Source organism: Anas acuta, chromosome 16, assembly GCF_963932015.1.
Source record: "Anas acuta chromosome 16, bAnaAcu1.1, whole genome shotgun sequence".
NCBI lineage: Eukaryota > Metazoa > Chordata > Aves > Anseriformes > Anatidae > Anas > Anas acuta.
This window is the reverse complement of record NC_088994.1, coordinates 11845406-11873310: the sequence shown is the minus strand read 5'-3', so window position 1 is coordinate 11873310 and position 27905 is coordinate 11845406. Positions and strand designations below refer to the sequence as shown.

Below are 27905 nucleotides of genomic sequence, written 5' to 3'. Positions count from 1 at the left end.
TCTCCAATAAAGTTCAAAATTACTCTGTGCTTTAAAAATCATCACCATGTAGCGTTGTGAAATCTCACAGTGATTTCCAGGTAACTGCACTTCAGCAGATACCAAAGCAGTCAGGAAGACACGAGGCCTCTGTGCAAAGAGGAACAAACAACCAAGGTCTTCTCAGGACCTCTGTGTTTTCCAGAGGATTCCGAAATACTTTGTGATGTGGTTTGGTTTGGGATGGAGAGAACAGAGAAGAGGTATGTGTGCTTAACTGCAAGGATTTAAAAATAATAATAATAATTCAAAATTTTCCTTAAAACCTTAAGAAGTAATTATTTAAATCAGTATTTGATTAGAACCATGTTGATTCCTTATGCAGCTTGAGTCTTCTTACAACTTTTTTCTTATTATATATGGAATTTGTCTGTTTTTGTTTTCCAGCAAGTAGTGACAAATGGATGGTAGTGAACTAGAAGCTACGCTGTTTCTTATGAATCTATTTAAAGGCTTAAATCTATTTAAATGTCAGGTGTATGCAATGCCTTACACAAGAACCCCATGCCATGGGGATCCGGTGTTCTCGGGGATAAAAGTGAACGTGGCAGAGCTTGGCCACACATGGCTTAATGCCCTAACTCGAGAATTTATAGATAACTATAACAATCATTGTCTGTGCGTGTTTATAAACCATCCCGATACCTGCACTCGATCTGAGGCACTGACGAGGGCAATGCCCTCCCCTCCCCCCGCCCCTCACACCCCGCCTGAGCCCCCGCGAGACCCCTCGAGGAGAAAGGGCGGGAGGCGCGTGCCGCATGCAGCCCTCTCATTGGCCGCCGCCAGCGGCGAGCGACGGCGGCTAGATCGACCGCTCATTTCCCATTGGTCATCTTCCCTGAGGCAACTCGGAGGCTGATTGGGCAGCAGATAATTCTCGCCCGCTGATTGGCCGCAGGCTGGCAGGGCGGTCTTTCCCCTTCCGGCGGGCGCTGACCTTGCTGGTGGCGGCGCGGCGGGGGCAGCCATGGTGGCGTACTGGCGGCAGGCCGGCCTCAGGTAGCGGCGCGGCGCGGGGGGGGACCTCGGGGATCCTTCGGGGAACCCTCCCGGGAACCCTTCGGGGCCCCCCCGTGCCCGCTGGGCTCTCACCTCGCCTCTCTCCCTCTCGCCAGCTACATCCGCTACTCGCAGATCTGCGCCCAGGCCGTGCGGGCGGCCATGAAGCCGCAGTACAAGGCTGAGGCGGAGAGGGCGGCCATGGCCACCGTGAAGACCGTGAAGCCCAAGAAGGAGTGAGGTGGGCGCCGGGCACGGCAGCGGGAGGTCAGCCCGGCCCTCGGGTGCGGAGCGGGTGGCGGCTGAGGGTGCCCGTGGTGCCTGTGGTGCCCGCGTCCTCATCTCCGGGGGGGTAGGGGGGAGTTCCCCGTCCCCCAGCGCAGCGAGCTGAGGCAGCTCCGTCAGGCTCTGGTTTGAATGATTTAGGTCCAAAGCTGTTACACGCTGCGGTAAGGCAGCTGTGTCCTTGTGAGAGCTGAGAGCTCTGAACGCCCTTGCTTTGCCAAGCCAGAGACAGTCTCACAGGTGACCACTTTTTCTGCTCCTTATGCTGAGTAGATAATAACCTTGGGTAAACCCTAATCTATGTAAGGGTCAGCTGGTGGCTGTGAGAGGTGGGTGCTGCTTGTACCTGCGTTTGTGATGTTGCACACATTATGAGCAGATGAAATCTCTTCTGGACTCTGCCTCAAGCAGCAGCAGATAACGTCACTAGGAAGGATTGCTTTGTCACTAGGATTGTTACGTGCATAAGGTAACAACCTGATCCAGTAAAGGTGATCTGTGTACCTTAACATTACCGTAACCACGTTTGTAGAGACAATAACGTTGTGGAAATGGTTGAAATGTCTGTATAGTGCTTGATCAGCATACTTGGTAAACAAAAACAAGACTGTCTTTAAAATAAACCTCTGAACCAAGACCTGCAGTAAATATGTTTGGCAAAAACCACGTGGAGACTTTTGTTTTGCATAAGAAATTGTTTGAAGCGTAATCAGGAGTTAATGTATTTGACATCCTGAGAAAGTAGGTGGTGATACCATGAATGTAGGACAGCTTCTAGTTCTGAGATTAACTATTATTACCTTGTGTGAAATCTACCTTGTACGTGTTTTCTTATTCTTGAATCAAGTAACTTTTATTTTAAATCTCTCCTAGGAACTGATCTGTGGCGAATACTGTAACAGCAAACTGCAAGCTGTAGGCAAGCTGAAGACTGCAATACAATGTCATCATGTTAACTGTAAAACTTGCCTGTGTGTAAATCAGCACGCTAATAAATATCACTTGTGGTTAAACAAATGAATGTGTGGCAACTGTTGTTCCTCTTGAAACAAAGTACTCCCTTTTGCAGAGACATATTGAGTTAAAAGAGGATTTTCATCAAACTACCATTCAGCAGCAACAGGTGTTTAAATCAAATCTCTTGGTTTTCACGCTGGTATCTCAGGTATATCAATGACAGAGGTGTAGCTGCCATTTAAAGTTTTTCTGCTTATTCCATTTCATGATTAATGAATATTTTGTGGAATTAATCACTTAGAATGTATGTCAGCAGAGAACATAAGCGCGTAATTTCAAACCTGTAATCAAAAATACACCTGCCAGTTCTCTCCCATTGCTGGAAGTGGCATGCTGTTGTTTCTAAAGTTCTCCCACTGGGGTGTTCATCTTCCCAGTGTGCTCAGAACAAACTAATTCAGTGAAAATCATGAGGTCTAAGTTGAAGACAAAACTGCAAGTGGAATGCTTCTCTGGGGATGTGCGTGCATAATGTCCCACTGCATAGGAAGGAAGACAATATACTTACAGAATGGGCATAGGTGAACATGAATCCAAGATGCTGACCCAAAGTAAAACGCGAGGAATTGCTTTCTGCAGAGTATAATAAACTTTCCCTTCCGAGAATATAAAAAAGTGTTTTTTTGTGTAAAAACTTGTAAATATATTTTAATCTTTATAAAAATAAATTGCTTATCAAATCTTTCAAGTATTATTTTGTAGTATTGGTATATGTCTTTATTTTAAAGGATATTATACATACAGTGGCTATGAAGGGCATGAGGACTTTTTGTCAAGGTATTCCTATTTAATGATTGCTGTTGAACTGTAGCTGCAAACCATTCCATCTGTTTTGCTGTACTCAGTGATAGGAAGAAAATATACAATAATTGAGGGGTGTGGGAGAATAGTACACCAAAATACAGTGTTCACAATTTTGTATGCTAGTATAACTCAAGCTATAGTTTGAAAAGGGAAACAAATCACACAACAAGTACAAGCTCTGCAATAATACAATAATATAGACCAGCAATGTTATAAAACTATTAAAAAAAAAAAAAAGGAAAAAAAAATGTCCATATTTAGTCTTGTCCTCTGTTTTTCTCCCTTCACCCTGCAACTTGAACGTGAGTGGCTCTAATTAAGATCTGTCTGCAGAGTGCATAATAAAACATGCTGCCTTTATAGGTCTTACAGATGTGTACAAGTTCCTAAAACAGTAGCAAGTTCATGAACAAGACATGGACTGTGGTTACCTGAAAATAAATAAATGTGATGAGTTGACAGCATGTTTTGCTGTTGCTTATGATCCTGATACACGTGCACGTACATACACAGACTATATTACATTGTGTCAAGCAATAATACTAAAAAGTGAATCCATTTACAAGAAAGGCTGTTATGAGGGTACTTGCCTTCATAGCAGATCTTTTGGGGGGAGATTCAGTGTCAACAGTTGCTTTGGAAAGTAAAGCATAGCTGCTGTTGCCTCATATTTTAATGCTGGATATACTTGGCCAAATACAGAGGAAAAAATGTGGTATACAGTTGATGGCTACTGCTTTTTCTTTAGTGAATGACAACTGGCTTGTTTGGAGAATGTTTTTGTGTCATTGTTCTTATGTTTCCTTTTCTGGACTAGCTTCCACTTCTACCTCTTCATATTCCTCAACATCTGCAGTGGCATCTTGGTACTGCTGGTACTCGGAAACAAGGTCATTGGTGTTTCCCTCTGCTTCAGAAAACTCCATCTCATCCATGCCTTCACCAGTGTACCAGTGGAGAAATGCTTTTCTTCTGAACATAGCTGAGAACTGTTCAGAAACCCTGATGAAGAGCTCTTGGATGGCCGTGTTATTGCCAATGAAGGTAGCTGCCATCTTCAGTCCCCGTGGCGGTATGTCACACACAGCCACTTTGACGTTGTTAGGGATCCACTCCACAAAGTAGGAGCTGTTCTTGGTCTGGATAGCCAGCAGCTGTTCGTCCACTTCTCTGGTAGACATGCGGCCTCTGAAGATGCAAGCCACAGTCAAGTAACGCCCACGACGGGGGTCACAGGCTGCCATCATGTTGCGCGCATCAAACATTTGTTGAGTAAGCTCTGGCACCGAGAGGGCTCTGTACTGTTGGCTACCTCGAGCCGTCAGCGGAGCAAAGCCTGGCATAAAGAAATGCAGGCGAGGAAAGGGCACCATGTTAACAGCCAGCTTCCGCAGGTCTGCGTTCAGCTGGCCAGGAAAACGGAGCGAGGTTGTGACCCCGCTCATCGTCAGGGACACTAAGTGATTGAGGTCACCGTAGGTGGGATTGGTGAGCTTTAAGGTTCTGAAACAGATATCGTAGAGCGCTTCGTTGTCAATGCAAAAGGTTTCATCTGTATTCTCTATTAGCTGGTGGATGGAGAGAATGGCATTATACGGCTCTACGACTGTGTCGGATACTTTGGGGGACGGCACAACACTGAAGGTATTCATAATCCTGTCCGGATACTCTTCTCTGATTTTGTTGATGAGGAGTGTGCCCATGCCCGAGCCTGTACCACCACCAAGTGAATGGATGAGCTGGAATCCCTGCAGGCAGTCACAGCTCTCACACTCATTCCTGACCACATCCATGACATTTTCAATCAGTTCAGCTCCTTCTGTGTAATGGCCCTTAGCCCAGTTGTTTCCAGCGCCTGAATTACCTGTAAACAGAATTACAGACAGAACAACCACAAAATGAACAAGAGCAAATTTTAAATGCTACAAGACTGGGGTTAAAAGGCTGGTCTGAGACAGTTGGCCCCAGTTACTTTGCTGTACATACCATGAATAAAATTGTCAGGTCGAAATAGTGGGCCTATTTTGCTGGAGCGTACGCTGTCCATTGTACCAGGTTCCAGGTCCACCAAGATAGAACGGGGTACGTATTTATGGGCTGGAACAAAAGAAAATGACCAACTACTGTTAGAAAGCAGACAGGCTTATAACCTACTCTAAAAAATCCAACCCACCTACAGGTTTGGGGTGGTGATGGTGTTTTTATGTTTTTGTTTTTGTTTTTTAAATTCTATTACTTATTTTAACCTTCATTTTGTCCCTGTAAATTGCTGACATCCTAACAGCACTGTGCACTTACAGTAAGCCTCGTTGAAGTACACGTTAATTCGTTCAAGCTGCAGTGATGCATCCCCACGATAGTTTCCAGCGATATCAATTCCATGTTCATCACTTATCACCTCCCAGAACTGAAAAAGGAAAGAGATTCAATACAGTCATCATGATTTTTTTTTCCTAGCACAATGTGTCCAGCAGCAGCTCTCACGCCTTGTGCCTGTGACTCCACACAAAGCAGGAACTGCAGCTGAAGTGAGGGATGATTTGCCATGTATGGGCTAGACTGCAGAGGGTGGGAGAGTAATTTCAGTACAACCAGCTGAATGAAATGCAATGGAGCCCATCAGAGCGGGGGGCTTCTTCTCCTCTCCCTCCCAATAAGTTCAAGGGGAGAGTTTAGGAGACCAGTTATGCTGGTTAAATATTGCCTGTGCACTAGAAAAGGAAATATTGCCTCTCTAGAAAAGGCAAATTGATACTTGTTTAAATAGCGCAAAATTAATATTACTTTAAATTACACGGGTACTGTTTGGTATGAATATAACAAAAGCCTGTGTTGGGCTGGGGGAGCTGTGTGCTTTGAGGCATGTCATGCACAAGTGGGGCTGTGGCATGGCAACACCAGCACAGTCAAGTCTGCATGGGAGCAATGCTTTCTGCAAGCAGATACTGGGCCTGAATGTCCTATCTTGACATTCATATGGCTGTCTTGTACCAGGACTCTTATCAAGGCAGCTGCCACAGCAGTGTTAATGCAGACACACCCAGCCAATATAATGAGCAAGCTATTTTAATTTTAAAGGTCTTTCGGGTTAGCAACCATTTCAACTCTACAACTACAACACTGCCAACACGTGCATGGTATATTTATCTGCATGTGTGCTTTTAGACTGGTCCTATTAGACTTAAGTGGTTTCCAGGACAAATACAACAGCAAAATTATAAACCTTTCAGTGTTCACACTGGCTGCATTCAAACTATCTGGGTCTAACATTACATTTCCTGGCCATCCACAGCTTCATGTGCCAATAGAAGAAACCAAAGTGATGTTTGCGGTAGCGAGAAATGGAGGAAGAACAGAATGGCACTCCTTCAGCTAGCATGTGTCTTCAAAGACACCCCCAGCCCCAAATTGACCCAAACACTTTTTTTTTTTTTTTTTGGCACCTTCCTACTAAGTAAATAAAAAGGGTGTTATGGGCATTGTACAGCGAAAAGAATGTATTTTTATTTTTTATCTTGGCACGCAAAGTCAGCGATGACTGACGTCTCTAAGTAATAGCATACCACTGTTTAAACTACACAAATGTAGTCCAAATGACATGGCTGTCTCTCGCAGGAGGCCAGTTAGGCAGGAATCCTTAACTTAGAAAAGCCTAATTTTTCACTGACAGCACAGGTATTTCAGTTGACTAACACAATCCCATATTAATGATTATTATGTGGCAGAGTTAGTGCTGTATGTCAGAACTAAAGCACTGGCATAACAAACTTGCAGTCGTGACGTTGCTGGCTCCTTCACTTGTCCTGGTATTTTGCAGACTGGACTAATGCCCCAGGAACATGAGTCCCAGCAGGAATGCTCTGGAGCACTTAGAATTGCTGTGCTGTAGTTATTGCAGATATAAGACCATTCTCATGTTATTATTAGTTTTACAGTTTTTGTGGAATGAAAAACAGTCTTTGACAGTCTTAAGATCAGCCTTTGCATGAGGAGCATGCCCGGCTTACAACTTTCACATCAAAACACTCATAAGCATGGCTGGCATGCCATGCATCCTATCATCGAGACAACAAAGTAATTGTCCCTCCCTCTAAGTCCCCATCTGGTAATGATGTTTGACCTGGTACTGATGACAGCACTTACTCCTAAGGACCAAAACTGAAAGGAGACCTTACCTTTGCTCCAATTTGGTTTCCACACTGGCCAATCTGAAGATGCACGATTTCACGCATTTTGTGTAGCTTAGACCAGTTGGTAGCTACAGCACAGGATTTCTAGCTGCAGTCCCTAGAGCAAGCCCTCTTTCTGCTGCTCTATCAGCTACACCCAGCACAGTCCGCCCCAAGGGGCCTTTTTATACTGGTGAGATTGTCACTCACCCAGCAAAGGGAGTAGCCAGCTCCCCGCAAGTGGCACATCAAATTTGTCACAAAAAGGCAAAGTACATATTCACTGCCCATGGCTAAGGTGTAAGAGCACAGGTACATTGCTGAGAGTGGCTTGGAAGAGCAAATTGTGCCTCACATGTACATGCACACTTAGAATTAATTATAGTTCTTTGTGCAGCAGTGTGATTCAAAACTCTGCATGTTGTATTTGTGTTTCATTATTTTGTGCAGAGCATACATATATATGTACGTTATTTTATGTATTTATCTGTACATAGAAATAGTAGAGCCAAAAGTGAGCAATTATAACCATCTGTACTGTCACATAATTTAAATTTTACACATCATAAGAGTCAAACAGGACAACATCCATAATCAAAACAGTAACAACTTCTGAGCATTAACCTCCTAGAATGACAATATTGAGCACAATGCCAGGCAAACTTGCAGTTCACTAATAAGCATCATTTTCATGAAGGAGGGGGACAGGATCAGTAACAAAAAATACTTTGTAAGATGTAAGTATATGATGTCATACAGTACAATATTTCTGTACTGTAAAATAATGTCATATTTTTCATTTTCTTGTATCTGAGATGAAGTATCTCAGAATTTTCCAGGAAAACACTAGAGGTGAAATCCCACTTCCAGTGCAGTTAACTATAATGTCCACTGTGTGAAATGTGTCACTGCATTAAAGGAAATAACGCAAGCCTGAGCAAAACATGGCACAGTCGTGTTGCTTGCTGATAAACAGGGCTAATATCACTGCGCAACAGAAACCCAGAATGGACGGCCTTCTGGAAGCTTGTAGGAGTTTTATTATGTCAGATGACTGCCAGTACTTCACAGGTTTTCTTTTTAAGGATAGGGGGAGAAATTAGAATTAGGAAAGCACCTTTAATTATTTTGCATAAAAAAGAAGACACTGGAAGGACTTGACTCATTAAAAGTAGCTACTACTTTTACCCTGTTATGGGTTACTAGAGATAAGGACTCTATGAGCTTCCATATTGTTACGAAACAAAAATCAGCTTATTCCAGACTTCCCCACCACAGATGACTTCCACTTTTTCCACCAGCCAATGAAGGAACTGTTCCTAAGACAAAGTTTACTACCACAGCCACATTGCAAAAAGTGGCTAGCAAACATTGTTACCCTCTGTAAAGCTGTTAACTGTCCTCAACAAGGAGCATTAATAGCAAGATTTACAATTCAGGCATATTAATTTGGTTTCTTTAGAACACAATAGTTTTATCATTTTCCAGAAAATAAACAATTTAGTTTCCATTGCAAGACAACACCACAGTTATGTTCAAAATTGCTGCATTGTAAATATTTTCTAATGCAAAATTCTGAAAAGATTATTTGGAGATTTGCTTTGGAAAGCACGTACTTTTTATTCACACACATTTCTTGTTTGTTTTCCTATAATCACTGAGTATCCCGAGTTGGAAAGGACCTATATGGCTCATTGAGTCCAACTCCTGGCTCCACACAGGGCCATCCAAAAACCTAACCATGTGTCTGAGAGCTTTGTCCAAACACTTCTTGAATACCAACAGGCTCGGTGCTGTGACCCTGGGGACCCTGTTCCAGTGCCTGAGCACCCTCACAGGGCAGAACCTTTTCCTAACATCCAGTCTGAACCACCCTGGTGCAGTCTCATGCTGTCCTGTACAATTCCAAATTGTGTACTCAACTGCTGCATTCTGAATGGGAGCTGCAGTGACGCAACGTGTCAGAAAGCTACTGATAGTGGGGAAAAAAAAAAAAAAGCCACTTAAAATATCCAATGTATTAATTTGCAATAGCCACAATTTATGAAGAAGCTGAAGGTTTGATAATTTGTTGGCCAAAATATTTGGCAAAATAATTTCAGCAATAACAATATTGAGACCATTTCACAAGAAAAGGGGAAATTAAAAAAAAAAAAAAAAAGGAAGTGAAAAAATATGCAATCACTAAACATTGTTTTTTTCTCTTGCTAAAAATAGCTCCCTGGAATCATGTGCCTTCTCTGAAGCATCTCCTAATACAGTCTTTAAAATTATTGCACGAAACAAAGTCCCTGACTGCTTCATGAAGGTGGTTTGTTCCTCTTTTTCCCTGCCTTCACCTAAACGCATTGCTGTGAACCCCCAAGTCTCTCTTTATACCAAACTTGGCATATGGAAAGCATGTTTCTGTGTAGATTTTGTTTGTTTGCAGGTCTGTCATCCTTCATCTCAAGACGAAGAAAACCAGCCAGTGAAGGAAACCCCAAGCCTGCTAACTGCACAAGAACACTTCCCAGGCACAGCCAGTGCACATGTGCCGCTGTAGATTAGCAGCGTGTGTCTCAAGAGAAAGAGGAGGATGTGGCAGAAGGGTTGGCTTTGGGCACCTTTCGGCACAGAGGCGATTAGGGGCAGCCTGGCACTGGGCAGACTCCCACCCGCCTGCCTGCAGCGTCTGTTATCAGCCTGCCCACTGCTTCCACTGCCCTCGGAGTGGGCCTGAGATATTAAAGCCATGGTGACGGGTGTAAGACCACAAACAAGCCATGTTTTTTGGTTGCTGGGCTGGGGTTTTTGTTTCTGTTTTGTTTTGTTTGCTTCCTTGTACCAACACAGTACACATTAGCAACAAATATGCCTGTGCAAGGGCCTGTATTCCTCTTTAAACTCTAGTATAAGAGGGTTTAAAAATTCAAAAATTGAGACTATAAAACTAAAAAAAAAAACAAACCTGCCTGCTGCATGTAATCACACAGTTGCTGGTTACAGCCTTACGTGACACTGGTGTATCAGGCTGAAGGCAAAGAAACCCGGATCCCATTCACACAGGGTCTGCACGTCGCAGGCACAGGTTCTCCTGTCACAAACCGCGCGTTGATAGCCACTGTACTTATTGACTCATCACGCTATTTTAACAGCTTTTTCTGTGTGTGTATGTGCTTGTTTTAAACCAAAATGACTCGGTTTTAAGCGTGTGAGACGGAGACCCTCCAGCACAGCACACCAGCCGAGCGGGCTGAGGCTGCCCTGATCCAGAGGCAGGGAGCAGAGCGGGCCCGGCCAGTTGATCTCCTTCATTACACTCGCTCCTTCTCCCCTCAGAAATTAATTACACCCCTCGGAAATTAATTAAACGCTCTTCGCCAGCCTTCCACGCCTCTCCACCACCGAGCCCAGCGCCAGGGGCTCCCCTCAGCGGCTCCCCGGGGGCAGCCGGCCGGGCCCGCCCACGGCAAGGCCCCTCCCGCCGCCCTTAAATCAGCGCCGGGGCTGGGTTCCTGAGGAAGGTTCTGCCGCCCAGCATGGAGGGCCCGGCCCGGCTCCTCGCTTCCCTCCTGCTGCTGCTCGTGGGCTGTTTTGGCCTCTGCCGGGCCGGCCTCTACTTCAGGGAGGGGCAGAGCTGCTACCGGCCGGCCCCGCGCAGGGCCGTGGGGCTGAGGTGAGCTGCTCCGAGCCGGCAGGGGGCTGCCCGCCCGCCCCATGGGTGCCAGCCCCGGGGCTCGGCGGTGCTGAGGGGGAGCCCGGGGATCAGCCTCAGGGACAGAGAGGGGCAAGGGGAGGCTCTGGAGGGCTCTGGGGGGGCTCCGGGGCTGCCCCGACCCTCTCACAGCCCTCCGGGCACCTCACGGCTGGGAGAGCCCGGTCACGTTGTCTGCAGGCACATGACCGGCGTCAGATTGCGAAAGGCTGGGAGTCCTTGTTTTTTGTTGTTTTTTTTTTTTTTTTTTTCTCCTTATAACCCCTTCCCCCCCCCCCTTTTTTTTTTTTTTTTAATTATTTTTTACCTTCCCTTCATTCGCCTGAAAACATACGGTTCGGTAACGAGGGAAACTCCTTTCTGTCTCTGTGCAGAACCTACCCCCGGCCTCACGAGTACCTGGACGTCTCTGCACTCCCAGAAAGCTGGGACTGGAGAAATGTCAACGGCATCAACTACGCCAGCACCACTCGGAACCAGCACATCCCGCAGTACTGCGGGTCCTGCTGGGCCCACGGGAGCACCAGTGCCTTAGCAGGTACGTGCGGGGCTGTACGCTGGCTCTGCCAGCCAAGGTGTTGCCCTCAGTGGCTTCAGTGTTTCTTGCTAAGCAAAGGAAGTTTATCTTAAGGTTACAAAATAGCTGATGTGAAGAAAAAAAGTGCCGAGTTGCTGCAGTGACTAATGTAGCAAAACCAGGCTTAGACATCTGTGAATACCCTAGGAAAAGAATAAAAGCCAAGCTGGTAGCTGAAGGCAGTTTTGGTTTCAGTAGAGAAAGCAGCCAGAGAAAGGCTGTCCCTGCCTGCTCAAAGCTATGTGGGGGGGGGGGGGGGGGGGGGGAAGGGGAACACTGGGATGGTTAAAAAGCTGTTTGCAGAGGGATTACATTTATAGCTCCTGCTGAACTGTTTAGGGCCTGGAGAAGGAACTGGGTGTACTGTCCCTCACCTTGGAGGGGTGGTGATGGTAGAAGCAGATATAAAGCAGTAAGTGTGTCCCCTTCCCTCTGTCTGTACCTGGGGCTGCTGCACCCTCCAAAGCAGCAAGGGGCTGTGGGCTGCTCCAGCAGTGCCTAGCTATGAGGAAGTGAAAGGAATTGCCTTTGGTGGGAAGGGCCTACACAGTATTACCTTAAAGAGCCCTGTTATTTAAATGAATGTCTACCGCAGCATGCAGACACAGCTGGTTTCAGCAGATGGGTATGTCTGCCCTTTTCTTGGGAAAACGGAAGTAGAGGTTTATGTTAATTGGTGAAACGCTCTCTCTAGAGAGAATATATTATGACTTGTATGTAACTGCTTTGGCTTAGTAACATACAGGAGAAGTTGTTTGCATAGGATGTTTTAAGAGGATCAGCTGTGAAGGAGAAATGGAGGAAATACTACAGAAATAGGGAGACAGTGCAGGTGTGGGAGGAGACAGAAGCAACTGTAAAGTCTCTGTTATTAAGCAATACAACAACATAAATGTGTGTGCACTACTAAGATATATAGCTAAGAAGCTGCTAAATTTTATCTAACTTTTGGTAAAACTTTATTGTGTATGTAGCTGTGCATGTATGTGTGTTGAGTGCCTAAAGCATTCATTCCTCCTGCTCTTGCTGAAAGACTAGGCTGGGATAACGCCTTGCTAATTCATACGGAGCACTCCTCCAGTTCTTTGTCAAAGTAGAGTTGAATGTCACTAGTACTAATAGGATTAAAAGTACTACAGCTGCATGACTGAAGCCAGTTAATACCTTGTGAGAAGCAGTTTATAAATATTGATTAGGAAGCCAAATAAGCTAGCTGTTTCAGGCAAAGTAAGGCAGCAGGATGGTGATGTCTGTCTGAGATAGCAGAATAATGGTGAGATGTTTACTCAGTGTGGCTGTACTTCTAAAAGCTCTTCCTTGCTTTAAGCTTGTGACAGCTGTCTCCCAGAGACCTGGGCTGCCTGAGCTTACGATTGTCTGCATGAGTTTATATGTAACTCTTCTCTTCTGTAGAGAGAGAGCGCGCTGGTTTCATGATGTGTGTTTAAAGGCCAGGAAATAGATCTAGTTTTCAGACACTGAATTAAGAGCTCTAAAGTACTTAGAGGGTTGAAATGGATCTTACTCATCTGCATCTTTTTGATGAGCTTTTAATGGAAAAACCTTGCAATGAAAACCCACAGAACCTCAGCCTGCCTATTTAAGCTAAGTATTGAGACACATAGCATGACCTATAGCTGGGGCTTTTCCAACCACAAATACGGTTGTCTGCAAATAGTTACAGGTTCAATGAAGGCAAAGGTGTTTCAATACTAGTAATATAACAGCACACACATTCCACTAATATTTACTGATTGCTTGTACTTGCAGATCGAATCAACATAAAGAGAAAAGGTGCATGGCCTTCTGCCTACCTCTCTGTACAGAATGTGATTGATTGCGCTAATGCGGGGTCCTGTGAAGGTGGAGACCACACGGGTGTTTGGATGTATGCCCACGACCACGGCATTCCAGATGAGACCTGTAACAACTACCAAGCTAAGAATCAAAGTACGATGCCTTTTTTTTTTTTTTTTGCTGTAGGGCTTCAGCCCAGATTTGCCAGATTTTAATATAGAGAAATTATCATTTTCTGTGTTTTTTTTTCAGTTTACTGATTCCTGCTTTTCAGTGTAGTACCAGCTGTTTGACTGACAGTTTCCTCACAGGTCTCTGTCTAGACAGCATAACACACAAACTTGTCTGGACATGATTTCACCAGCTAAAGTGTTTAAACTCGATCTTTTAAGTCAGTGATATACAATCTCTAGTGTAGTTAAATACTTGCAAGAGTCAACCTAAACAAAGCAGAAATGAAACTTTTGTTTCCAGTATTACTGGAATAGTGTCTGTATTTATAGAGAAGCACAACTGAGTAACATTCTCTAAGCAGTTGTGCCAATGAAGTAAAGAATAACAACTAGCGATTATAGATACTTTAAGTGTAATTTCCAGAAAGACAATTAGTTCACTGGAGATAAGTAATCATTCTTTTTAGTATCTACCTCAAATTAAGTTAAAATAAAAAAAAAATCAGCGTGTTATTAATTCACAGGAAGAAAAGCATTATCTTGTGGTGATAATCTTTCTCTCCGTAGAATGCAAGAAGTTCAACCAGTGTGGAACTTGTGTCACTTTTGGAGAATGCCATGTGATAAAGAACTACACTCTCTGGAAAGTTGCTGACTATGGTTCTGTCAGTGGAAGGGAAAAAATGATGGCAGAAATCTATAAGAATGGACCAATTAGGTAAAAAAAAAAAAAGTAATTAACTAGTAATTGGATTGAAATGCTTGGAATTCAGTTTAGTGACTGAAGTGTACTTCTCCAATTGAGCACATAGTAGGAGCTCTGCACTAATATGCAGACTTCAGCTTGTTTGTAGAAGACTGAGCTCAGAAGTCAAAATGCAAGAAAACAGATTTTTAGCCAGGCTCCCACCCTGATTCCTGTGTATAAAAATACTTGCTCTGTTTTATTACAGCTGTGGTATAATGGCTACTGAAAAGCTGGATGCTTATACTGGAGGACTCTATACAGAGTACAACCCTTCACCTACCGTGAATCATATTGTATCTGTGGCCGGCTGGGGTGTAGAAAATGGAACAGAATACTGGATTGTTCGCAATTCATGGGGTGAACCCTGGGTAAGGAAACAAAAATATGTTTGCAGCACTGCTTTAGAGGAAAAGTGGAGTTTTACCCACTTGCTAAGAGGATGCTGCAACGGCAGCTTGCAGGTAGAAAGTAAGGCTTTCTTTGAATTAGACTTTCAATTAAAAAAAAGAAATTTAATTAAGCTGAAGATGGATACTTGGTTAAAGTTTCTTAGGTAATGTCAACTCAATCCTAAATGCTGCCTTTTCATGGATATGTACCTCCTGTTATGGGCCACCATAAATCTGTGAGTTGTAGGCAAAAAACAAATCATATACATAGAACAGAAGCAGATTGCCCCTTCAAAAAAAGGCTGTTCTATAAATATAGCGTTATACTTCTTGAGTGAATTCCTAGCTTCACTTTTAAACCATTCCTATTTGGAAAACAAAAAAGATTCAATACCATAGTTAGCTTATGTTTTCTAAATCACAATGTCTCTACTTATACTAATGCAAATTAATTCTCTACAGGGTGAAAGAGGATGGCTGAGAATTGTGACAAGTGCATATAAAGGTGGAAAAGGAGCACAGTACAATCTTGCTATTGAAGAGGACTGTGCGTATGGAGATGTTTTACTTCCTTGATTCTGTACTGTACATTTTTCTGTTTAAAGAATAGTCTAAAACTTTCACAGTTCAACTTTCAGGCAGTTTACAAAATTAGTCCAGGTAACACAACACACAGTATTAAAAATAAAATGCAAGTTGCCTTCAGATAACTACTTAAAATTTAAAAATTAAAGTAATTTACCAATGAAAAAGTGTTGTCTGCTTTGATGCACAGTATTTAAATCAGTGTCTTACAGAAACTATATGTAAATTTGTGTATAAATATATATTTTTAAAATACAACTTATGCAGATATAACTAAAAAACTATGCACACTGTACTTACAATAAACTAACAGTAGTGAGCAAATATTATACAATTATGCAGCTATAAAAACAAAGCTAAGACCAGATATTTTACATTCAAAAATTTAAAAACTAAATCTCTCCGTTGTGTCCTTGGCTTCCTGGTGAAAAAATATTGCTGCAAGTCTCGTGTGATGCTGTTGCTTTTATCCAATCAAAATTATAATAAGAATGTTGATCAAAAGATGTTAAAAAGACTAAGTAGATAAGTACTTTTTCCTGTTTGTTTTTTTTTTTGCTTTAATATATGACTGGCTGTACTATTTTTCTCCTAGTGAGGCAAAATCTAGCCTGCCACAAGACAGAGCTCTCCTCATGCTCACTGAGGAAAGGTAGCAAATTCTATTTCTTAAAAATGAGTCAATTACTAAGTGGCAATCAGTGCCATATTAAGTGGCACTGCTCATTACATTTAATAAACTGACAATGTTCTCTTTTATGATTGTGTTTACAGCATAAGAGCTTATTAATACATGTCTCCAGTCATGTTTTATTATTGTACATAACAAGCATTCTAATGTGGCAAACTAGTTACCCAAGCCCTTACCCAGGATGGTACTGCTTTTACTGGACTTACTGTTGTGACAGAGTTGTTCAACAATGTGATATGTAGCAAACTATAATGTTTTAAAAACAAATTAAATGAAATCATATTAATTCTACCCTCTCTATGTTAAAGCTTTTTAGTGGTATAGTGAAGTGTGTGTGGGGGGGGAGATGATAGAGACAGGTTCAGGAAAGACTGCTGCCTTTTATTAGGTAGTTTCTCCAACTTACCTTGGTTTTATCTGCCTTATAATTAGAGACTGTTATGCTTAGCAGAATGAAACAACAGAGCTGATAGTGTCAATGTTGTTGTGCTATTCTGATTATCAGATATCTAAGAGAACATGTTTTAGATATGGTTGATTTGGCCCTAATTCTGGGTTCCTCTATACAATCACTCGCTAATCATTAGCTGTTGATCACCTACCATTCACCTCTTCAGTTCTAAAGACTGGAATAGACATTTAACTCTAGGCAAAAGGCAATCAGGAGTCTCATGCTGTGCATTGGTTAGTTAAAGCTACTTCCTTGGCTTTCCTTTATCATAGTGAAATGACTCCCCAGTGACAATAAGATTAATTCTGCCAAGCTGCACTGCCTACTGTAAGTTAAGTCCTACTCAGCAGAAGGATTGGGGAGTATAATAGCATTGACAGCAGCAGCATGGAAGTTTTACCTAATTTAATATCATGATAAGCCATGAGTACAGAGGAACTCAAATGTATAAAGGAAATGATATAAAACTTGAACAAGGAGAAAAGCAGAAGTCTGCTTTGTCTGAACAGCTGTTAACTTTGTGATGGAGATAGGAACCAACTGCTCTTGATTATCACTGAGATGGTATATGAGGCGGGGCTACACACAAAAAAGGAAGAGCTGTAGGGTAAGTTGTTTTTGCAGTTCTTAATTCTACTAAGAACGGAATCCAGGGTCTACAACAAACCAAACTCATGTGCTAATACTACTTCCAGTAGAATGAAGATAGGGTCTCATGCAAGTTTAAGTAGCAAGACATTTAAAAGGTGTGCAAAGAAAGGGAGCTTTGAAGGTCTATTTGGAAAAAAAAAAAAGTCACGTGAAAGACTGGCTGAAGAGAGGAAAGATGCAGTCCTTGTAGAAAGGAATGGAGAATCTATACAATCGATTTCTGTCTTAAATTGTCATGGTAGCCTAGAATTCCCCTTCATAAATCAGTGACAGCAGAAAAGAGCAAAAACATTTTAGATCTTAAGTTTACAGCAAGGTGACTTAAAATGTCACCTTTTGTCTTTTAGAAAGTACTTGGAAAAGCGCAGATAGTCTTGGCTATACCCCTTTTAAATAGTATTTCTATGTACAAAGAGAAATCCAGGCAGATGAACAGAAACAAACAGTGGTCTCTGGAAAAGAAAAGACCTTTATTTAAAGGTACATTGTAATCTTGGGGGTATCCCTAACTTTAGTATCCATCCAGAAAGAGTACAGAGAAGTATTTAAAAAAAAAAAAGCCACATCACTGTAATGAAGCTTTTGCGCACACGTTTTTTAGACAGCAAGAAAATTCTGACGTGGTAATGAAACTTACCAGTAACATTTGATGCATCTATTTAACAAAAAAATAGATTCTGAAAGATACCACACTCACATTGGATCCATTTGTTAATACAAAACTAACTTTGAGTGTTACACCTCAACCTCTATTATGTAGAACATGTTTTCTCATAGCAGTACATACATAGGATATTTAAAACTTTACTGTAATACAAAGGTGAGAAAGAGGCATCACGGACCCTGCAGCACAGAGGTAATCATGCTTTTTCCATTTTTTTTTTATACTTCCCAACTCACAAGATCAAAGCCTATAGCATTCAAGATTTTTAGTCTTCAGAGAACTATCTGCAAGATGTGTTAATTAAGAACTACCTCCCCCATTCTTCAGGTTTTATATATTACACATGAAGAATCAGTGACAAGTTTTGCAAGTAACTGAAAAGAGCGTTCTTTGAGACAGGTTTGTGTGTCTGCTGCTACCCACTTCAGAATATTCAGATTTATACCAATGTGTTCAGTAACAGAAAATCCTTCAGTATTATTTTGTTTTCCAAATTACATTAACAGTCCTCTGATATAAACCTCAAGGTCACCATGCAAGTTAATCAAATGCCCTTCAGCCCCTTCTTTCTCTTGTTTTTTTTTGTTGTTGCTGTGTTGCCCACCTATAGAACCTTACGGTGGAGGGTATGTCAAAGTAGTGATCATGTGCTCTGCGTTCTTGATTTTTCCACTGCTTAGTTCACCATAATAAAGTTAGATTTGCAGTGAGCTTAAAAGAAAGAAAAAAAAATAAGTGTTCAGTACATTACTGTGATTTATCTGTCTGCATGTGGAATTCTGCATTACATAATTAAATAGAATTTTAGGGTCTGAGCAGGTTTTATTACCCCCCTAGGAAATGAGTATACTATGAAAAACTACTTCCTTCCTTTTTTCTTTACTACAGTGTCAGCTCTCCAAAAGCAGTATTTGTCTTCAAGTTCCTCAACTACTGCTCAGAGATTCTTGATTAAAGAAAAATTGCTAAACACAGGCCCACAAAAGGGAAATAATCTGTCAAAGTATCTGGCAAGCATTCTTATTTTTAGCAATCCTGTTGCTAAGCATTATTTACAAACTGTAACAAATACACAAGGAAGCAGATGTGCAATGGACAAGCATGACTTACCTATAAACTCAGTGACAGGATCATGTTCACCTTCTGTTTTAATAGTACCTGCAATACTTTCATTCTCCAAGATTGGAAGAAAAAGCTGTACGAAGTCTGAGGTATATGGAGGAGCAATCACATCCAGTACCTGAAATGGTAGACAAAATTGGATTATTCTTCCATTTAGGTGTACGGTAGAAATATTACTTAATTCACAACCTTTTGTTGTCCATATAAGTAATTGATTATATATTCTTGTGGTATTCTACCTTAATACTACCAGAAGTCAAAGTTCAGTATGACTAAGTCCTGTCCTTGTGAATACTGATATTACATACATTGCTCGGAAACCCATCTCTTAACTTCAAGTATTTTTGAATTTGAGGCAAGCTGACTCGGTATCCATCCAGCCATATACAGCTGATATTAAAGTTTATTTCTACATGTTAGTAAACACATTTTTTTTTTGCTGCTGACCTCTGTAACAAAGTATCTGATGAGAGAGATATCCGTGTCTAGCTTCTCCAGGCATTTGCGGATATAGCTGACAACAGGCAGGACGTATCCTCGACTGAGTAAGTGCACCATTCTATCCAAGAGGGTCTTCTTCAGTTCCAGCTGATAAGGAGGGAAAGAGAGCAGGGTGAAGGAGGAAAACCAGTACATTAGAAATATACTCTCAAAAGCGTACAATTTTCATCGTTTATTCTTATAGACTCAATATCTGCTATGATACAATCACTACCACGTTCCTAACTCTTAGAACTGCTGTGATAACAGCAGTTACCCTAAGAAAGCATAATACAAAGGAATGCAAATACCGAATCCTTTGATAATCACCTGCTCCATTACATCAAGCTGTGAATGTTCTGTTTCAAAGAGTTTGACAAGAAGTTGTAGAACTTGGGGATGAAGCAGCTGATGGCACGTACTGATCTGCAAACAAGATAAAATAAGATCAACAGAAATTCAATTTAAAAACCAATGTGCTACTCTTATTAGACAAGTTTACATTGATGTTTATTGCCAGATGTACATTCTTTTAGAAAAGTATACCACCAATTCTTTCTGTAATGCCTAAATTTCCCCAATATAAATAACGCTGAGCTGACAAAACCAAACAATTAACTCTAAACAGAAACAGATTCATCTTTGTATATTTAGTGTAAACGACAGGCATTCCATGAACTGGGTGTAATTCCAGTTACAAGGATAAAAAATGCTTTTGCTCCCCAACCAGCTTTATCTGTACACTTTTACCTCATCCAGTAATGCTAGATGAACTGGGGTATGATCAGTCTGCAGCTGGAAGTATCGTGGTTCTGACACTGTCCAGTCCACCCACTTCAATACACCCATTGCCACCACTGGAAACCTACAGAAAAAGAGGTCAGTTTAGAACATGAGCATTCAAACAATCACCATCTTCTAGCATATTCTAACAATTGCTAGATTTTCATAATTTAACTTAAAACAGATTTAATAAAGCTTGAAGTTTTATTTGAAGAGTTGTCAGCATACATAAAGAGCCACCTTCACCCCCAATAAAATTAAGAAGCTGGAGAATAATTTTTTCTACAAAAGACACTACCTCCTCAGCACAAAATGCTAAAAGCAGGCAACATAATTCACATGCATGCTGAGCTTAATCCAGTTTATTCAGTATCTGCTGTTTCATACTACTGAGAGAAGAAAGAACATGTCTATTGCTAAGAAAGCTGCATTAGGAAGACAAAGTAACCCGTCACCTATTTCCAATGGCAGAGCCAAGATGTTCTGCAACATGAGAGGTGCAGTTTGCAATGGAAGCCAGAATTTGTATCCTCGTGAGGGAAAGATTCCAAAAAATCAAATGTACAATTTCAAAAGCTACTTTTAGACCACGTATTCACCCATTCTACAGTGAGGACATTCTCACAGAGCTGCCCCAAAAGGCACTTCCATTTAGCAGTACTTTTTCTCCTAAATAATACTTCCCTTCCAAAAATGGAAACTTGTGACCAGTCTCTCTGCTTACCTGATGCACTGATAGAGTGTGCTCAGTTCTGCAACCAACTCTGATGCTCCTTTGTTCTCATTGCAACACAGATTGTGAACGGTTTCAATGGCTTTTGAAGTTGACTTGAGTTCATCCTTGTTTATGCTGACTCTCTTGTTCTGACAAAATACAAAGTTCAAATGCAAGAGACACAAATATACAGGGAGTCTTTGTTTACTTAAGGAACTGTAGCTTGACATAACCCTAAGACTACATTGTATTTCTCAAAGTTAGACTCACAGGTTTTAGAAGAAAAAAGTTTTAGAAGAAAAAAGTGTCAATGTGCTGAAATAGAAGGAGATTTGCTTTATCTAATTCCCAGCTCATTGATACTTTTTTCTTCTAAAAATCCACATAAAAACATTTCACAACAAAATAAACAAACCAAGTTGAACATATAATTTTAAACTGAGCAACTTAATGACCAACCATTTACTTCAGCACAGTTACACCACCATAGGTGAAAAGAAAACGTTACGCACAGAACTGAGCATTACCTTTTTCCACATCTCTACTACGCTAGCTGCATATGCCAGTATGTGAATGTATTTGTGTTTGTGGTCCTGGTTGATCTTGGCACCTGGCTTAAACAATGACTGCATGAAGAGGTCCAGAAAGGCAGGTACTCGAATCTGAAGAAAATGAATGGTTTATTAGAGTCTGAGAATTATGAGAAAAATATATTTTTTTGCATCTAACGTGTCTCCCATACAGCAAGATTTAACGGATTCCTCCTCAGGAATAAGTTAGATGGTTTCTGAAGAAACCTGAACTTTTGACACTGGCACAAAAAAAAACAACAACAACAACAAAAAAAAAAAAACATACAAAAGAGCAGCAAGTTAGAAACAGTATTACTTAAGTATCTAAATGCCACCATTTGTTACCAGAACCCATTTTAGAACAAGGCAGTAAAACATGCCATTTACAACTGCTTGTAACAAAATGCAAAATTGATATAATTTTTTGTTTTAAAGAAGGAAGTGAATTCCTTACCATCTTTTACTTCCTTCCTATTGGGAAGTTCTTTAAATTAATTAATTATATGTAAAAAGGCAGATCAGAATGATTAAAAAAAAATAAGATGCTAACGCAAAATACAATACAAATAGCAGTCACACATTTATACATTATTTAAAATTATAGATGGATGAGCCTGAGTGATAAATTCCATCTTGTGTCAATACATTTTGCACAGTAAGACCTCAGATTTTTGAGGCTACAATAACAGAAGAAAGTTACAGAGGTTAAAAAGAAGACAGCTACTAACCAGTTCTACTGGAGGTGGGTCCATGCTTGTAAACATTTTGAACAAAACGGTGATATCTGCTGGATTCAGAGCTCCTTTGGACAGCATTGCACCAAGAGCTTGACACGCACGAGGGTAAGAGGCTGCAGTACCCAACGCTAAAGTGATTTGACTAGCATCATGGCCTCTAGATGAATAACACAAACATACATAGCAGCTTATTTTCTTAATTTGGACAATTCAGATCTAGCCTCACTGAGACAACAAGGTACACCCCATGTAATGCAATACCTGATGACAGAACCTCTTATGGGTAACAAGAGAAATAGACCTGTATTTTCCTGGTTTTATTCTAAAATGTGCATCAAATAATAAAAATAAGTATTTTTGTAATAGACAGAAGCATAAATTCTTTGTTATTCCTACTTCAGTTCTCCCAGTACAGGACAAGGAACTTTTCTGTTGTTCTACATATTAAAGCCTGCTACAAGAACTGCTCAGTTGCTAGCAATTTCACACTACCACAGACTGAATAAAAAGCAAAGAATTCTCCTTTTGCTGGTAATCAAGAATGAGCAAAAAAAAGCAGATTACAGATTATGACGACTTATGTTTTGCTTATAAATATAACAGGCGCTTACTTCTCATGAGCATATCGCTGAACCTCCTGAGCAATCCGTCTGACAGCTGACCCTCCTTGCTCTTCTTGAGATAATATGGACATCATAGCTTGAGCAAAAAGGTACGTGTGCTCTCCATGGCAAACCATCTTCTGCAAAGGTGCACATGAAAAATATTACCAGAAAACAAGAAATACATTTTTATTATTACATTGCCTTAATAGGAAAGATTTCAATGAAATCTACTAATACAAAAGGAAGAGAAGGAAGACAAAAGTACAGAAAAGCATAGTCTATCACAGTGCATTGATACCATGCAAGAAGAAATGACTACATTGAGAACGTATGCTTTTTAGATGCTAGAGAGGAAAATTTAGCCTATTCATACTTGGCAATATTTAAAAAGTAAGCCAAGTCCAAAGCCATCCAAAAGTCATTATGGTATTTCATAATAAAGAACAAATGCAAATTTCACACTGATGTGGATGATAAAACAATTATTAGAATTTGCCAGAGGACTGATTAGACTGATCTTTAGATCTTAAATTAAATGTGAAAGAAGACAGTTTTAATTTTTCCTTTATACAATCCATTTAAGAAATACAGGAAATGTTACATACACAGCTCAAAACATGATTGGTGACAGAATCACCAAATTTGTATTTTTTTAACTCATATATATAGCTTCTTTTCATAAAATTCTCTAAGACTCAGAAAATGTCAAGATTTTCTATAATCCCACAATGACTTGTATATTCTAACTGGAAAGGAAAAAAATATTTTTCCCCACATAAAAAGGAACAGAGAACTTACGGCAAACTCAGGGAGGTTTTTCTCAAGGTTTTCTTCCCCTCCATCTAAAATTGTTGCCAAAGATGTGCGCAGGACTCTGGAAAATACTTCCAGTTGCTGACATGCTGTCGAAACACTGGTTATTTCCCCTTGATATCCAGCATCAGATATAAGCTACAGCAAAAATAATAAAGAAATTAATAAACAAATCACTTAATACCTATATTATTTAAGATGATATTTCAGATATCCTAACAAGCCTAAGAGAACACATACACTTGCTGGAATTCACATTCATCATTTAGAATACAAAAACGGAAACCAATGAATATCTGAAGTGAAGTGTTGCACTGTGTGCACTTGTAGTTCACACAGGAATCAAGAACTATTTACATGAATTATTCCTCCCATATAGGATCGTTATCTCCTAACAGGAGATTAAACATGTTTTTACTTTATGTATGCCAACAACAGCCACAAAGCAAGATTAAGAATTAGTTACCTTTGGTACTTGTGTACATAATATATGGATGTACATGTGTAATAAATACAATATATAGTAATAGGGTCTTATGCACACACATATATGCATGTGCAAAAAGCCCAGGAGAATAACTGTCACTGGGGAAAAAAAGCATGTAAGAACATGCTTTTAACAACTATTTCCCAGCACTCACAAAATAAATCTATTCTTATAGCACAAAATTAAGGGAATTCCAATAACATTGCATATAATTTACATCAAAAGGTATCCAACGCTGAAGTCATTTTCAAAAACAGAACAAGTCACTAGGACATGGCAATAAAAATAAAACTAGAGATACAGACATTCTTGCTATTTTACTCTTAAATAGCAAACTAGTTTTGTTTCACTGTTGTATAAAAACAAAGGCTTACTTGAAAGCCTTTGAATTCACAACCCAGTAACCATAAAAATATGATTTAGAAAACACATAATGCACAATTTTCAAACACAGATCAGAGCAAAAACATCTCAAAAAGCAGGTCAAATTGGAAAACTACATTCACAATCGGTAGGACAATTCCTCTCACCAATATGTACTTGTACTGTTCTGACATTTGAATAAGTAGTATTAACAGGTACACATATGAGATACAGGCAATGTCATAGCCAACATTTGATGCCAGAACAATTAGCCTGGTATGGATCGTCTCATTTATTACACTTGAGCATACTACCTTCACAGTAAAATTAAGCATTAAACAGTCTGGATGGGCTTCTGCCAACTTGTAGAAGAGATCTCTCCATGTTGTGTGTGCTATCATTTGCTCAAGCCATGCTGGAGTCTGAAAAGATTAAAGAAATAGAAATAAACATAAGAATATCTATTTGTCAATATCATTAAAAGTAAGCTTTTTACCTCTCAGGAGTCTAACCAGTTGCTATGCAGGACTTTATTACAACAAAGGATGCATTCCACTTTTCTAAGTTCTCTAAGCCCCTGAGAACTCTAGTGAAATAGAGCTGGTTTTCTGAAAACAGTCGATTAGCTGAACAGCTTAGAAGACAGTTTTCCATCCCCCACCATCTACTACTCCATCACACAAAGACATCTATACAAGATCCACTCATGTCATGTAAAGACAGCAACATGGATTCCATGCATACCTCTCCTTCCTCTGTGAAGATGGAATCTGCTTTCCGAGGATCAAAATGCTTGATAAGTAAGCTCTTTAAATGGTTTTCCACAGTCTCCTGAACTTGCACTGGCTCAACACCTGTACAGAAGGAACAAAAAACTTGGCAGATGCAATTCAATCAAACATGGCAGCAAAATTTTCAATTTTTCAATAATGTTCTATCATGAGAACAGAAGCTACTCCGCAATTTACCAGAAATTTATCCACAGGTAGAAGATGAGAGAAGAACCATCAGTTCTATTCTCAAGCCATGCAGATACAGACATGTACAGATTTTGAGATTCTCCATCATTTTTCCTAAATGCAAACTATGCTTAGGTTCATAGGCAGGTTACACTAGCCCTTTTCTCTTGCTCTCTTCATCACTCATGCTAACAGCAATGCCAGACATCTGACAAGACTGTCACTAGGTGTGATACCAAAATATCCTAAACACAAAAGAGATTACCAGGATTGGTGCACAAACCCACGTTACTGCAGGCTAGAGTCCATCTGCTTTAAATGTTAGGTACCAGTAGTTTTGACAAAAACCAATAGATTACTTATTCTCTGAACAGAATCAACATATTACGATGTTACACAAGAACAGAAAGGAATGGCAATATGTCTTCAGGATACATCTTTCACATAAAGAATTTAGTCACATACATATACAGGATAACAATTCTAATATGATCCACTTTTCAATATGATCAAATTTGCCAATTCACGTATTTACGATGACGGACTACGGACCCAAATTATACAGTATCTTACCTGTTTGAATGAGCCATTCTGCCAGCAAATTTACAGTCTGTGCCACTGCTGTATAGTTTTCAGAAAGAAGCTGGATGACATTCTCTGGAGAGCCTCCTGCTTGGAAATATCTGATGAAAGAATTAGAAAAGAACAATTTGAAAACTCTATAAAAAAAAAGCAACTCTAAAAATAAAGGGAAAATAACAGCATCGTTTATTTTTGCATATCTCCATACAAAACAGTAGCACTGCACAGCAAGCTGCACTCACCTTTTTAGCGTGTTAAATATAGACGGCTCCATGATGTAGTCAGGAGTTGAAAATTTCTTCAGGCATTCTTGCTGGACTTCGGCATCATCCTCTCCCTCCCCATCCTCATCGTCCTGCTGTTTGCAAGCACCGCCAGATCAGTCACCTCAGGTCTTCCCCGCTTACCCCACAGCACACTACCAACTCCCGGAAAAAAAAATACCCAATTTAACAGAGCAGGCGCAACCCCAACAGCACCTTGCTCTTGTTTTCTTTCTTTTTAACCCCCAAAACCCAGGTCCCACAGCCCCGGGCGGACCCCCAAGCTGGGCAGGGCGAGAGGAGAAGCCCCGGAGCCCAGAAGGGGGACAGGAGCCCGCCGGTCCCCCGAGCAGCCCGGCGGGACGGCGACCCCCAACCCCCAGCCGCTTCAGGCCGGCTCTCACCGCTCCCCCGTCCGCTTCGTTGCCCCACTCCGCCGCGCTCCCTTCGAAGTAATCGGCATCCTCCATGGCTCCCCGGCCGAAAAACCCGCGGCGATGGCCGGAACCAGGCCGCGACCGGCCCCCGGGGCGGAGCGGCGCGGAATGGCGGGCGGCGGCCGGGCGGAGCCTGACCCGCCCCGGGCCGGCCTCATCTGAGGGGAGGCGCCGCCGCTGTTGGCTCTATGGAGCCGTGAGGGCGGTTTGTGCCTGAAAGCTGTCGCCCTCCTGCCGCTTCGCGGGGAGTTTTTCGCCCCAGAGCCGGTGCGAGGAGGCGGCCGTCACCTCACGCCTCAGCGCCGCTCCCCCTGCAGCGGGCGTTCGCTGCCGCGCAGCCGCTGCCTGGTGAACGAAGGCTGAAACCACGCAGCAAATAGTAGTGAAATAGCACAACCTAAAAGCCGTTCCCGTGGTAAAAATAAATAAATGAATAAAATAATAATAATAAATAAGCTTCCCTGTAGCACCAGGCCTCCCAAAGCCATAGCAACGCAGGTGGAGACTGCAAGAAAAGAGAAAAAAAAATTGGATCATCATACTGTAAAAATGTTAGGAAAACAACAACAAATTGATGGTAATTAGTACATATTATCGTACGGTTTAAAAATTGACAGGTAGAAGGAAAAAGCAGTCCCGCTAAAGAACAAAGAAGGTACCCTTGGTATGATGGAAATGGAAAGATCGTAAGGTTTTAGGACCAGAATCAGTGTAACAGCATCCCCCAAACTTGCTGGAGAATAATATTAAATTAACCTGTCTTTTCTTATTGCAAACCAAAATTCGTTACTTCTAGCTTAAAACAAAACCCTGGAATCTTTGATCTAAAAAGATAACAGACCAACTGAAGCCCCTAGGGGTAACGGTATAGGCAGTACAGTTGTTAAAGGGTTCATTTCCAGGCAGCAGCAAGACCTGCACCATGTGGGTCTCCTTTCCTCAGGCTCTTGCCATCTCGTGTACCCACCAGAGGCAGGCAGTCGCATAAAGAAAACACGACTGCTCCCCCGGCCACGAAGCTGGATGCTCAGGGCAGCGGCTGTGCTGAGGTCGGGCCTTGGTGCTGCCCTTCCTGGGGTGTGCCCACAGAGGCTGGAAGGAGGACATCAGGGCTGGGTGCTGGCCTGAGGCAGGGAGGGATCTGGGAGTTACAGACAAACGAAAAGGGGCCAAGTCCTAAATGGATACTGATCATACAGCCTGACCTCTGGCAAAGAGATGGGTGTTACTGAAACAGGAGAGCTAGAA

The 27905-nt window shown here is 41.4% G+C and overlaps 4 protein-coding genes across 9 annotated transcripts; 2 read left to right on the top strand and 2 right to left on the bottom strand.

Moving 5' to 3' along the window:
• Positions 1–883: 883 nt before the first annotated feature.
• Positions 884–2343, top strand: ATP5F1E (ATP synthase F1 subunit epsilon). Of its 3 annotated transcripts, none has more exons than XM_068700079.1 (3): positions 884–1041; positions 1158–1282; positions 2200–2343. In XM_068700079.1, the coding sequence occupies exons 1-2, from the start codon at positions 1010–1012 to the stop codon at positions 1279–1281; spliced, it is 156 nt and encodes a 51-aa protein (XP_068556180.1). In that variant the 5' UTR covers positions 884–1009; the 3' UTR covers position 1282; positions 2200–2343. The 3 variants fall into 3 exon arrangements, with proteins under 3 accessions (XP_068556180.1, XP_068556181.1, XP_068556182.1); XM_068700080.1 differs by having other exon boundaries at positions 1158–1308; XM_068700081.1 differs by having other exon boundaries at positions 1158–1325.
• Positions 2344–3374: 1031 nt separating this feature from the next.
• TUBB1 (tubulin beta 1 class VI) lies at positions 3375–11450 on the bottom strand. 2 transcript variants are annotated; one of them, XM_068700070.1, is made up of 4 exons: positions 11321–11450; positions 5446–5554; positions 5134–5244; positions 3375–5011 (listed from the first exon to the last, which is right to left on the bottom strand). In XM_068700070.1, exons 3-4 carry the CDS (start codon positions 5192–5194, stop codon positions 3942–3944), a joined length of 1131 nt encoding a protein of 376 aa, XP_068556171.1. In that variant the 5' UTR covers positions 5195–5244; positions 5446–5554; positions 11321–11450; the 3' UTR covers positions 3375–3941. The 2 variants fall into 2 exon arrangements, with proteins under 2 accessions (XP_068556171.1, XP_068556170.1); XM_068700069.1 differs by lacking the exon at positions 11321–11450 and adding an exon at positions 7323–7997.
• Positions 10788–16264, top strand: CTSZ (cathepsin Z). The gene is made up of 6 exons (XM_068700076.1): positions 10788–10974; positions 11388–11551; positions 13361–13540; positions 14128–14278; positions 14514–14676; positions 15160–16264. The coding sequence occupies exons 1-6, from the start codon at positions 10838–10840 to the stop codon at positions 15271–15273; spliced, it is 909 nt and encodes a 302-aa protein (XP_068556177.1). The 5' UTR covers positions 10788–10837; the 3' UTR covers positions 15274–16264.
• NELFCD (negative elongation factor complex member C/D) lies at positions 15825–26785 on the bottom strand. Of its 3 annotated transcripts, none has more exons than XM_068700062.1 (15): positions 26625–26784; positions 26200–26315; positions 25949–26058; positions 25161–25270; positions 24731–24838; positions 23552–23704; positions 22760–22890; positions 22140–22305; positions 21367–21501; positions 20849–20988; positions 20092–20206; positions 19672–19767; positions 19309–19449; positions 18850–18979; positions 15825–18450 (listed from the first exon to the last, which is right to left on the bottom strand). In XM_068700062.1, exons 1-15 carry the CDS (start codon positions 26688–26690, stop codon positions 18416–18418), a joined length of 1752 nt encoding a protein of 583 aa, XP_068556163.1. In that variant the 5' UTR covers positions 26691–26784; the 3' UTR covers positions 15825–18415. The 3 variants fall into 3 exon arrangements, with proteins under 3 accessions (XP_068556163.1, XP_068556162.1, XP_068556161.1); XM_068700061.1 differs by having other exon boundaries at positions 26200–26312; positions 26625–26780; XM_068700060.1 differs by lacking the exon at positions 15825–18450 and having other exon boundaries at positions 18492–18979; positions 26625–26785.
• Between the last annotated feature and the right edge of the window lie 1120 nt (positions 26786–27905).